The following is a 13,408-nucleotide window of genomic DNA, read 5'->3' on the forward strand; positions in this document are numbered from 1 at the left end:
CTCAGTGTCCCAAAAATGTGTAGGTTAGGTGGATTAGCCATGGGGAATGTGAGGGGTTACAGGGATAGGGTGGGAGAGGGAGCTTGGGTAAGTTACCCTGTCAGAGAGTTGGTGCAGACTTGATGGGCCGAATGGCCTCTCCTGCACTGTAGGGATCCAATGATCACCACCTTGGAAGTTTTACTCATCTTGGACCAGGTGACGGGAATTTTCCCCATTTTCCCAGGGAAAGTTGCTGAGAACCGGGGAGAGGGGAAGAGACTATCCCCAATAATATTATTTTCTCTGTCTTCTGGGCCTCTTTACCATCCCAGCTGTTTCCAATCCTCGCACATAATAAATACCTTAGCAACCAGTGAAAAGTGAGATGTGTAAGTGGGTCAGGTGAGGAGAGTGTGGATGATCTGTGATTCTGATCGTCTATCCTCTGCTTATCCGCCTGTTATTGAGCCAGTCGTGACCAGGAATCACAAAGCAACATTCCAGAAGTGAAAGAATTTTTTTAAGCGAATTCCGTGAAGGGCCAGATAAATTAGAATTTGGTGAATGACGTCTTGCTAACTGTACTTAATGCGACTATACAGTTGTATTATAAAATTGTCTCTAAGAGGTTTGTGAGTGCGGGAAAGAGATTGTGTGTGGGGTGGGGGGAAGTGTTTTTTTCAGTAAAATCGCGTGAGAGCCAAGAAATCTGATTGGTCCTGGTTTCTCACCTCCCATGATGTTACCGGCACCGGATTTTCGGCCATTTCCAATGAGAGGCTGAATGAATTATTTAAATTTATTGAAATGTTTATTTACATTTCTTCAGTGAGTCTGGAGCTCAATCGTCTGGGCTCACTTGCCTTGCGGCCCCACGGGGAGTGGTTCTCTCCGTCAAGGAAAACACCTGATCCTCATGATCGGGGAACATTCGTGTTGCCCTCACTGGTAGAGTCAGAGGCCACTGAGGCCCCCCCGGGGAGGTGAAGGGCAAGGCAGGTGCCCTTTGGCAGTGCCAATGTGGTAATGCCATCCTAGCACCTTGGCACTGCCAGTCTGGCACTTTGGCAATGCCCACCGGACGCCTTGGCATTGCCCCACCGGGCAGTGTAAGGGGTGGAGATTGAAGGGGTAGGGCTTGTGGAGGGGCTTGGGGCAGGGCCTGGGGGAGCGGTGTCCATGGGAGGGCCAGGTCAGGCCAGGGTGGCCAGATCAGTGAGGGAGGGGGGGGGCGCCCTACTGCGCACTCTGCAATGGCAATCATTGGGCAGGGGTTCACGCTGCACATTCTGCCAGCGATTGGTGAGGAGGGAGAAAGGGTCTCGCTGACATTCTGTATTAGATCGGTATGGGAAGGGATGGGGGCCCACAGCGCACTCTGCTGGAGATTGTGGGAGGGATGGCAAGATCAGTCTGGATGATGGAGGGGTGGCGGGGGCAGTGTGGAGGGCTATATTTTCGGGTAGCATGAGGATAGCGATTGACCACGGGCCCCTGCAGTTGCTGGGGGTGGAGATGCACTGAGTTGAGGCTGGCTGCAGCAGCAGAGGCCTGACAGTTTGCTCTCTGTCAGGTCCCTACCATTGGAATTGTGCGTATGCAGACACAGAGGTCTGCACGTGCACAATAGCTCCCTCTGCTGCCTGATCAGGCTGGCTGACAAATTAAGCCTGCCCACTGCCTCTCATAGCTAGAAATAGTCTAGTCCATTTTTCAAGCACTAAGTGCCTAAGATTCAGAGTAAAAACTCACCCAAAAAACAGATCTGAAACTCTCCCATTCTCACGCTAGCTGGACTATTAGAATTTTTCTTTTAAAAGTCCCCCTATGGGGTCAGAGTTCGTGTGGACCCAGGCATTGGTAAGAATGGAGGGAGGGAGGGGGTATGTTGCTATGGATGCCACCTTTGTCAAGGGAGGGGGCCACTCCATGGGACACAGAATGTCCAATCAGGCAGGCTGCCCCATCACAAGCCCATGGGGGTGCCATAGGCTTTATTGGGTAGTCACCCACTTGGCAGGAGGACTGAAGAGTCAGTGGTATTACGCCAGTGGGGGAGGAAAGAGGTCCTTCAGTGGCCCTCAGGATGAGAGAGCTGTCATCTATCCTCCCCAGCACTAATAAAGCTCATGGCACCAGGAATGCAGCAGGTACTCCATCCCTTCCCTCAGCACCTTACAGCCTCTGCCCTCTGTGTCCCAGCCTGTCCCTAAGCAGGTGATGTTGAAATCTCAAGAATCAACCAAGAGTCCTTCTGACTCCTACCAAGACCCCTTTACCTACACATTAAAGGAATCAACAGCGATACAGGAGGACACTAAATTGCGAGGAACAACATACTGGGAATTATTCCTTATTACAAGTTAATCATGCCAGAATTGGCTTACTTGAGCCTTGCTGACTCGGATATTAGGGATCATTTTAGTTTCATAGAAATTCTGATTATATAATTTTGACTTCAATTATTTCTAAAGTGGTTAGTAATTATTCTGCTGATGATTAATTTGGATCTAAAATCCAGGATAAGCTGATGCCTCAAGACACAGATGGTCCAGTTGATTGCAATTCATTAACATTTAAATAAGATTTGTTAAAAACTGTTATCAGGGAAACCATTTTGTTTATAATGCTTTTTCTCTTTCTGTCCCCAAATTATTTCCTCAAGCCCTCGTGAACGATTCAGTCACTAAAGCAATGACAACTCTGAGGGTGAATGTGACAGTTAAAGCCAGCATCTGCCTGGAACAGAAGAATAATCCAGATGACCTCCCATGTTCTGGAAAGGGTCAGTGCATTACCAAACCGTCAGAGGTGAGTTCAACTTGCTTGTGTCTACAGTTAGAATGCTTCAGTACCTTCAATATGGAGGCAAGTCAGATTGTGGCCAACTCATAATAGAGACTGGGAGGGGGCTGGGGGAGGGAGGGGGTGATCTTACCAAAGAATTTCTAAGAGCCAAATGAGTGTGAAAACGGAAGAGAACCGTGCCTAGTTTTTGAGCGAGCTCCCAGTCGCAATCATACGGAATTTAGGAAAAAAAAAGCCCAAATGAGATTCTCGCCAGCAGGGGGAGGGGGCAGGGCCTATTCTCGCCGGGAAGGTGGCTGCTGAGATCTAGGGGTGCCGTTGCGCCCCCTCGGACGTGAGGCTGATTTCGCCAGCAGAACATCACGAAAGACAAGAAACCGGGCACGAGCAAAATTTTTGGCCGCTCGCTCAATCTTACCGGATCTCCATGTCAATCAATCAGCGTGATGAATCGATAAGGTCGCCCCCTGGAGGTTTGTTCCATTCTTGCACACTTTCGTTTACTCCCTTTTTCTCTGTCCTAAATCTTTCTCCTTTATTCTTTTTTTTTGAAATAATGTTTTTATTGTGAAATTTTCAAATTTATATTCAGCACAATACACAACAAATTCCCAGGATTCAGCACAGTATAGCATGTTCATCATTTCACATATATCCATGGAGAAGAACAGCAAAGCTCAATACAAGTAATTAGAAGAATCAGACATCATTACCTCTGTCATTGTGGTCAGCGTCTCCTTTTGGACAGATATTGAAAGGATAACAGAAAAACAGGAAAGGGTGCGAGGAATCAGGACAACAGGATGAGGCCACTAAAACGTGACACCACGGTGCACCCCCTTGTACAGAGCAACAAAATAGAAACTGCAAATTCAAAGACCCAACAACCCTGCCCGGGTGCGTATCACCACACCCACCCCCTCAACGCTCCCACCAACCAGAAGCACCAACAGCAAGGACATAAAGTCCAGTCCATTCCAGGATTTTTAGTCTGCAGCACCCAGGATAAGCACAGGATTTCTTCGACCCAGAATAACTAGCAAAAAAACAAAGGAAAATATGACACCAATGGTTTTAATGGGGGCGTTCCTCACCTAAAATGAGGACTTAAGACCACACCAACCACCCTGACATCTATCCATCCACCCACCATGCTGCTGTGGCGCTACTAATCCTTTCTATAAGTTAAGCGAAAGGTACTGCAAGAGAGCATCCTCCTTCTGTGCAAATACAAGGTATATAGCACATTAAAAAACACAACTAAATTTGTTTTGCAAGACCTGTAAAATTCAGAGTGCTCCCCAATAAGAAAAAAGGAAGAAGAGGGTCACTGACCAGAGAACCAAGGCCCCTTCCCCTTCCAATCGTCGGAGCTCAAGGTTATAAAAGATAGTAATCCCGAATTTACAGGATAACAGGCAAGGATAACAGCACGGCACAGCGGCACAGTGGTTAGCACTACTGCCTCACAGCGCCAGAGACCTGGGTGCAACTCCCGGCTTGGGTCAACATTTGTGCGGAGTCTGCACATTCTCTCCACGTCTGCGTGGGTTTCCTTCCGGTGCTCTGGTCTCCTCCCACAGTCCGAAAGACATGCTAATTAGGTGTATTGGCCACGCTAAATTCACCCTCAGTGTACCCAAACAGGCACTGGAGTGTGGCGACTAGGGGATTTTCACAGTAATTTCATTGCAGTGTTAATGTAAGCCTCTTTGTGACACTAATAAATAAACTTTAAACTTTAAGGATAAAGGAACCCCAAGGGTGGGATTTTATGGCCCTTCTCCAGCAAGACCAGAAATTCCCACCTTCCGAACATTTCCATTATCTGCCCCGCGCCCACTCAGATTTCGTGGTGGGCGGGGCAGTAGAATTCCAGTGCAAGCTTCTTATTCCACACTCTATCCCAGTCTTATACTAATCAGGCTGATGGATTATTTTCTCTTTTTATTTGATTCTTTCATTTTTCCACTGTCTCCCCCGCTGCTTCCCCCTCACACCTTCACGTTCTAGCACTAATATATGATCTTACTCTTTTTCCTCTACAATTCCATGTTATTACAATGTCATCTTATTTTTCCTTACGGTTAACCAGAATCACAGCTCTTTCCATTATCAGATCATGAATAATCACATCTATTTTGACAAGTATCAATGCACCAACAAAACTGCACTTACGTGAATTCAATCGCTGCTATTATACTGACATCACATCAGCTCCAATCTCTACTCACAGTGCAACTAAATTCCAATTTTTCCAAGATTGCTTGAAATATATTTGAGAATCATTAAAACAAACATTTTTTTTTAGATTGCAAATCTGAAATAATGCTTGTGTCATTCAACAGAGTTTTATAGGTACAGTAAAGCAAAACAAGTGAGTTTCCTTGGAATTCCTGTAGTGCAAAAGGAGGCCCTTCAATGTCTGAATCATCTCTTCAAAAGTGAGTCTTAGCCAGGCCCTCTCCCCATAACCCCACACATTTACCATGGTTAATCCACCTAACTATCTTTGGACATTAAGGGGTAATCTAGCATGGCCAATCCACCTAACCTGCACATCTTTGGAGTGTGGGAGGAAGCCAGAGCACCCGGAAGAAACCCACGCAGACATAGGGAGAATGTGCAAACTTCACACAGTCAGTGACCCGAGGCCAGAATTGAACCCAGATCCCTGGTGCTGTGAGGCAGCAGTGCTAACCACTGTGCCACCGTGCACTGCTCCGAAGGCCTCCTTGAGAAATTGGAGAAGTAACACATTGAAAGAAACACACATTAAAAGAAGTTGTTCTATTGCTGCTTCTACCACTGTCTTTGGCTGGTAGATTGGATCTGGAAGTGTCATTGGAAAACAGAGCCTTACAGAAGACCAAATAGATATGATCTCTGCATGATGGCCTATTTTAAAGGTGATCAAAATGGTTCTTCATTTTCAACTCTATGTCATATCTGTGCTTCTGAGGGAAAATTATCACCATCATGTGGGACTTTTTTTTGAGAGATTGTGTTCAAAACTGTGCTACAACTCTATCAGATTAGCTATTTGGGAAAATTCAGGGGAAGATGAGAGCCTTACTTACGAGTGGCGGCTGCTAACACTAATGTGAAATAGTTGAATACTGCAACATTCCATCACCCACCAACACTCTTCTTTCAATTCTCAGTACTGAGGCCGATTATGCACCCAAAATAGCAGCCTGTCTTTACTCTTTCTTTCATTTATTATTTATTTCTGGGATGTGGGTACGGCTTGTTGGTCCGGCATTTATTATCCATCCCTAACCGCCCTCCATTTCAGGGAGCAGCTGTGGCTCTGGACTCAGACATAGGCCAGACCCAGTAAGGATGGCAGATTTCCTTCCCTAAAGACATTAGTGAACCAGACAGGTTTTTCCCGACAATCGACAATGTTTTCCTGGTCGTGGTGGGATTCGAGTCAGCAGAGCAGCACCATGGGTCTTTGGATTACTAATCCAAAAGGTATGGAAAGTCTGCAGTGGGATCTGGATAGGCTGAGCGAGTGGGCAAGGACCTGGCAGATGGAGAACAATGTTAGCAAGTGTGAGGTTATCCACTTCGGCAGAAATAATAGTAGGAGGGATTACTATTTGAAGGGTGAAAAGCTGCAGCATGCTACGGTGCAGAGGGACCTGGGGGTCCTTGTGCATGAGTCACAAAAACCCAGTCTGCAGGTGCAGCAGGTGATCAGGAAGGCAAATGGGATGCTGGCCTTCATAGCGAGGGGGATTGAATATAAAAGCAGGGAGGTCTTGCTGCAACTGTACAGGGCACTGGTGAGGCCGCAGCTGGAGTACTGTGTGCAGTTTTGGTCGCCGCACTTGCACAAGGATATTTTGGCCTTGGAGGGAGTGCAGAGGAGGTTCACTAGGCTGATACCGGAGATGAGGGGGTTAGACTATGAAGAGAGATTAAATAGACTGGGTCTGTACTCGTTGGAGTTTAGAAGGATGAGGGGGGATCTTACAGAGATGTATAAGATAATGAAGGGGATGGATAGGGTAGAGGTAGAGAGATTCTTCCCGCTCAGAAAGGACAGCAGGACTAGAGGGCACAGCCTCAAGATAAGGGGGGCGCAGTTTAGAACGGAGTTGAGGAGGAACTTCTTCACTCAAAGGATGGTGAATCTCTGCCCGTTGAAGTGGTGGAGGCTACCTCGCTAAATATATTTAAGTCACGTGTGGATAGGTTTTTGACAGTCAAGGGAATTAAGGGTTATGGGGAGAAAGCGGGAAAGTGGAACTGAGCCACTTCAGATCAGCCATGATCTTGTTGAATGGCGGGGCAGGCTCGAGGGGCTAGATGGCCTACTCCTGCTCCTATTTCTTATGTTCTTATGTTCTTAATCCAGTCATAATTCTACTGCCTCCCCATTGAATGACATCCTGTGTCTTCCCAACATCTTTCTGTTTTGGATTCTGCCAGTAGACACAGTTGTTGATTTCTAGTGTCAATGTTAGCCTTCGTGTTAGGCCTGTAAGGCCTAACCTAGCCACACCCCCACCCATCCTAATCAAGGAGATGGAAATGAGAGTGCACTCTTCTTATTCATGGTCCTTTTGACAGTGAAAGCTTATCGCAGCATCGATCTGTGACCGTGACAGCAGAACCAAGAAATTAAAACATTTCTGCCCTTTCTTCGTTTGAACGCTTGCACGAGAAAACTTTCCAGAAGCTCAGAGAAACAGGCTGCAATCAGTTTTGTTGTGCTGGTGCTGCTATTTTTAACACGTTGCTCGGAGAGCTGTGTAGCCAGTTTTGACGGTATATTGCTGAGACAAGCAGGACGCCGTTCAGAGAGAGAGAGCGAGTTATGGCCCAAAGCATTCAATCAGTGTTTTGCTCTCAGACTTGGCGCAGAAAGTAGGGCAAACGAAAGGAATACTTTTTTTTTGTTCAGGTGGTGTGGTAGGCTCCTTGGGGAGTTTTGAGGCAGGCTGGGTAAAATCTTGGTTACCAAGGCAAGATAGTGCTGCAGCAGCCGATATACTTTCCGCAGCAAAGACTTTCACAATGGGATCTTGGGGAAGGAGACACAGTGGGAGATGCCGTGAGTGATGAAGTGGTGCCGTTATGATGATAATGCCTTGCATTCTCCTGTAAAAACAGCACAAGGCAACAACTGGGAGCAATCTGCTTGAGATTATTTTTGATGCCAAGTTACTACCATTCACTTAAAGGTTAAGATTGTGAGTTTCGTGCAGTGTTTAGTAGATCTTTTCATTCGCTTTACAATAACATTTTTCAGAAAATGTGTAGCAACAGTTCATTTGTACCTGGAGGTAATATTGATCACTGGCCCCTCTGCTGGGGTCAAAAGGTCTGTTACCTTAGTAACGCAGCAACTTCAATGCCTCTTGAGGGGCAGTAAACTCTCCAGAAACTTATTGGGACCAATTTTAACCTAACCACACCCATCAGGATTGGATATGATGTTGGCTTTCCATCCAGTTTTCTCTCCGTTGATGCCTCTTTCCTGCCATATTCCGTCTCTTACACCACTGACTGTTTTGGAATGAGGGAAAGCTCCAAATGTATTCCACTGAAAACTACTTAGAAAGACCAGAACTTGTCTTTTTCTGGACCCTGGTCTAATTGATGGACCATTCTGCCACAATTGTGTCAAACGTACACTGAAGATATAAACCAGAGACGACAGGCCCCATTAACTCTGCCATTTAAAGATTTCCCACAAGAAGATATTTTATCCTCATTTTTATGTACTCTTTAACCCATCTCTAATTTCTGAGGCCTAGCATTTTAATGCAACACAACCTATTCAGATTCCACCCCTCCCCCTCGAAAAGCGTCCAAACTGAAATGAATTTGCCAAACCGAATTGTTCAAGAATTCTCAGCACAAAAGATCCACAGTATCGACCTAAACTTCACTGAATCCCTACAGCACAGAAGGAAGCCATCGAGTCTGCACTGACTCACTGACAGAGCATTTTACCCAGGCCCTGTCCCCATAACCCACTAATCCCCCTAATATAAACACCACAATGCAATTTAGCATGGTCAATCAACCTAACCAGCACATCCTTCTGACTGTGAGAGGAAACTGGAGCACCCGCAAGAAACCCACACAGACACGGGGAGGACGTGCAGACTCCGCACAGACAGTGACCCAAGCCGGGAATCGAGCCCAGGGCCCTGGCGCTGCGAGGCTGCATTGCTAACCAGTGTGCCACCGTGCCACCCTACAATAAGCTATAATAAATCCCATTTTATTCAGAAAGGCCACTAAGGAGAGTGTTTAAAAGGCAAAGAAAACTGGTGCTTTGGGCTGTTTTATTTCAGGCTACATTTGATATTAAGCTGTTGTGCCATTTCCAAACAGTGCCCCTGGAGCAATACAATGCCTGACCATGCCTGTGGCTGATTCACGTCAATTGGGTGCAGGGTGAATGAAATACAATCGTCCCACTCCAGCTTATCTATTCGTGCAATGGAAGGGTTAAGGGTTCCATTAAGGGTTCCACCTAGCTAGCTCGTTTTAAGCTAAAATTCCCTCGTGATCTTTTCATTGCAGGAGGATTTTAGCTGAGTGGAATTTCTATATTGTGGGGAAGACTTTTAGTTTGATGATTCCACCTGCCTCTGGGCTGGGCATTTATGTTGAGCCCAAAGATCACCAGGTGTAAAAATTGCTTCCCATTTAGATTCACCACTCGCCATGAAAGACTGGAAATTGGTTCATGGCGGAGATCCTGGTTTATTTCGGAATGCATGGCCACCCTCCAGGATTACCCCAAAGTCCCCAGGAATTGATCAGTCACCAGGGTGAGAAAACCTGGGAGAAAAAGCATCGACCATTAACATCAAACTGTGTTTTGTTTTACTTTGAACACTTCTATTAATGCTGAAAATACTGGAGTTGGGAGTTTGACAGTTGAGAAGAGTGCATTCGCTTTACAAATAGCATCCTAAGATGGCTTTGCCATGGTCACAGATTTGATGAATGGACTGATGATGGGCACAGCAGTGGGAGGGGGAGTTCATGTGATGAAACCTACAGGAATAATCCAAGCAGCTTGTAAATCCTATAAATTCCAGTCAATTCTGACTCCTGCCCTATATCCGCAGTATAAACGTGTCTGCACAAAGCAGATATGTTTGCAGAATGTAGCTGTATATGTCCCATGATACTTCTGTTTTAAAGTTTATGTTTATTTATTAGTGTCACAAGCAAGTTTACATTAACACCGCAATGAAGTTAGAGTGAGAATCCCGTAACCGCCACACTCCAGCACCTGTTTGGGTACACTGAGGGAGAATTTAGCAAGGCCAATGCATCTAACCAGCACGTCTTTCGGACTGTGGGAGGAAACCCATGCAGACACGGTGACAACATGTAGACTCCACACAGACAGTGACCCAAGCCAGGAATCAAAGAACAAAGAACAGTACAGCACAAGAACAGGCCCTTCCGCCCACCAAGCCTGTGCCGATCATGTTGTCCTATCTAGACCAACCGCCTGTATCCCTCTATTCCCCACCTGTTCGTGTGTCTATCCAGATAAGTCTTAAATGTCGCTAATGTGTCTGCCTCAACCACCTCACTTGGCAGTGCATTCCAGACCACCCTCTGTGTAAAAATCTTCCCCCACACATTTCTACTGAACCTTTCCCCCTTACCTTGAACTTGTGCCCTCTTGTAATTGTCATTTCTGCCCTGGGAAAATGCTTCCAACTATTCACCTTATCTATGCTCCTCCTAATTTTATGAACTTCTATCTAGTCAATCTTCAGCCTCCATCTTTCCAGAGGAGAACAATCCCAATTTATTCACTCTCTCTTCAAAGCTAATACTCTCCATACCAGGCAACATCCTGGTAAACCTTTTCTGTACTCCCACCAAAGTCTCCACATCCTTCTGATAGTCTGGTGACAGGAATTGGACACAGTATTCCACATGTGGCCTAACCAATGTTTTATACTGCTGTAACATAGTTTGCCAACTTTTATACTCGATACTCTGTCCGATGAAGGCAAGCATGCCATATGCTTTTTTCATCACCTTTTCACCTGTGCTGCCACTTTTAAGGATCTGTGGACCTGTCGTCCCAGATCTCTCTGTGTGTCTATGCTGCTGATGGTTCTTCCATTTATTTTATATCCCACCTGAATCGAACCCGGCTCTCTGGCGCGGTGAGGCGGCGTTTCTACCCACTGTGCCACTCTATCACCGTATGTCAATCAATCATAAAGAATATTGATTCTGGGTGTGAGCAGAGCTCTGAGAAAGCATCCTTTAAGCTTTGATGCTGAAAGATGCACTTTCCTCCAAATAATCAAATTATTCCATCCCAAGATTTGGAATGGGATCAAGATGTGGACAAGCAGAGCAGATGGAAATCCTGACACTTTCAGGAGCACAATTTTAAGGCTATGTACATTCACCTTGAGGAATTCCCTTTGGTGTGATTTTCCAGCTGTGGTGCTGGACATGGCCTGACCAACCAAATTCGTAGGACATGGTAAGAGATATTCTGCTGTTGAATAATCGTCCCCTGTTTGTACCTGCCTACCTTTTGGGATGTCACTATTTCAGGTCACAGAGAGTTTATAGCTGCCACGTCTCAATTTCCAACCTGCTTTCCCTTTACTAATAAAGCAACAATACTTTCTAATGTCAATTTACAGATGCGGCGACAAGCTGGTTAGAATTTATACAGTAAGTGGTTTTGAGGATGTAGTTATGTAGTTGGGGTTCTCTCAATATTGCAGTTTGTCAAATGAAAAGCAAAACAAAAAGCAAGGATGTAAACCACTGACCTAAATCAGTTATTACATTGAATGAAATAGGTTGAATTTTATTAACTGGAATGAGTTGATGCATTTACCTCAGTGTAAAGCAAATGTCAGGTTCATCGGAGGCACTGGGGATAAAACCACCCTGATTTCTCCTGTCATTAAATTCACTGCAAAGCTGGTAAAACTCTTGGAAAAATAGTGCAAACTTTTCTTTTGTTTTGCTATTTACCCTGCTTCTTCAGATTAACGGTGGTTAGCACTGCTGCTTCACAATGCCAGGGACCTGGGTTCGATTCCAACCTCCTATCTGAGTGGAGTTTGCACATTCTCCTCATGTCTACGTGGGTTTCCTCCGGGTGAACAAGGAGAACAAAGAACAAAGATAATTACAACACAGGAACAGGCCCTTCAGCCCTCCAGGCTTGCACCAACCATGCTACCCGATTTAACTAAAACCCCCTACCCTTCCGGGGACCATATTCCTCTATTCCCATCTTATTCATGTAGTTGTCCCAACGCCCCTTAAAACTCACTATCGTATCTGCTTCCACTACCGTCCCCGGCAACGAGTTCCAGGTACCCACCACTCTCTGTAAAAATCTGCCTCGTACATCTTCTTTAAACCTTATCCCTCACATTTTAAACCTATGCCCCCTAGTAATTGACTCTTCCACCCTTGGAAAAAGCTTCTGACTATCCACTCTGTCCAAGTCTCTTATAACCTTGTAGACTTTTATCAGGTCTCCCCTCAACCTCTGTCACTCCAGTGAGGACAAACCAAATTTCTCCAACCTCTCCTCATAGCTAATGCCCTCCATACCAGGCAACGTCCTGGTAAATCTTTTCTGTACCCTCTCCAATGCTTCCACATTCTTCTGGTAGTGTGATGATCAGAATTGAACACTATATTCCAAGTGCGGCCTAACTAAGGTTCTATAAAGCTGCAACATGACATGCCAATTTTTAAACTCAGTGCCCTGGTTGATGAAGGGAAGTATGCCGTATGCCTTCTTGATTACCTTCTCCACCTGCATTGCCACTTTCAGTGACCTGTGTACCTGTACACCCAGATCCCTCTGCCTATCAATACTGTTAAAGGTTCTGCCATTTACTTCATACTTCGTATTTGTATTAGACGTTCCAAAATGCATTACCCCATATTTATCCGGATTAAACTCCATCTGCCATCTCTCCGCCCAAGTTTCCAACTGATCTATATCCTGATGTATCCTCTGATGGCCCTTATCTGCAAATCCACCAACCTTTGTGTCATCTGCAAATTTATTAATCAAACCAGTTACATTTCTCTCCAAATCATTTATATATATTGTAAACAGCAAACATCCCAGCACTGATCCCTGAGGGACGCCACTTGTCATAGCCCTCCATTCAGAAATGCACCCTTCCACTGCTACCCTCTGTCCTCTTTGACCGAGCCAGTTTTGTATCCACCTTGCCAGCTCACCTCTGATCCCATGCAACTTCGCCTTCTGCACCAGCCTGCCATGAGGGACCTTGTCAAAGGCCTCACTGAAGTCCATGTAGACAACATCCACTGCCTGACCCTCATCAATCATCTTCATCACTTCCTTGAAAAACTCAATCAAGTTCGTGAGACACAATCTCCCCTTCACAAAACCATGTTGCCTCTCACTAATACGTCCACTTACTTCCAAGTGGGAATAAATCTTGTCTCAAAAAATCCTCTCCAATAATTTCCATACCACATGTGTAAGGCTCACTGGCCAGTAATTACCCAGATTATTCTTGCTACCCTTCTTAAACGAAAGAACAATATTGGCTATTCTCCAGTCCTCTTAGCCCTCCCCTGTAGCCAGTAA

At 45.6% G+C, this 13,408-nt stretch overlaps 1 protein-coding gene across 1 annotated transcript in view; it reads left to right on the forward strand.

The window, feature by feature from the left end:
- The window catches only part of dner (delta/notch-like EGF repeat containing), a 302,806-nt gene that overhangs the window by 181,317 nt on the left and 108,081 nt on the right, over nucleotides 1-13,408 (forward strand). The window contains exon 5 of the mRNA XM_080185922.1: nucleotides 2,648-2,793. Within this exon, the coding sequence (XP_080042048.1) occupies nucleotides 2,648-2,793 (146 nt within the window). The remainder of the gene's footprint in view (nucleotides 1-2,647; nucleotides 2,794-13,408) is intronic.

The sequence above is a fragment of the Carcharhinus amblyrhynchos genome, chromosome 3 (assembly GCF_965287045.1).
Source record: "Carcharhinus amblyrhynchos chromosome 3, sCarAmb.v2.hapA, whole genome shotgun sequence".
In the NCBI taxonomy this organism is placed as follows: Eukaryota; Metazoa; Chordata; class Chondrichthyes; order Carcharhiniformes; family Carcharhinidae; genus Carcharhinus; species Carcharhinus amblyrhynchos.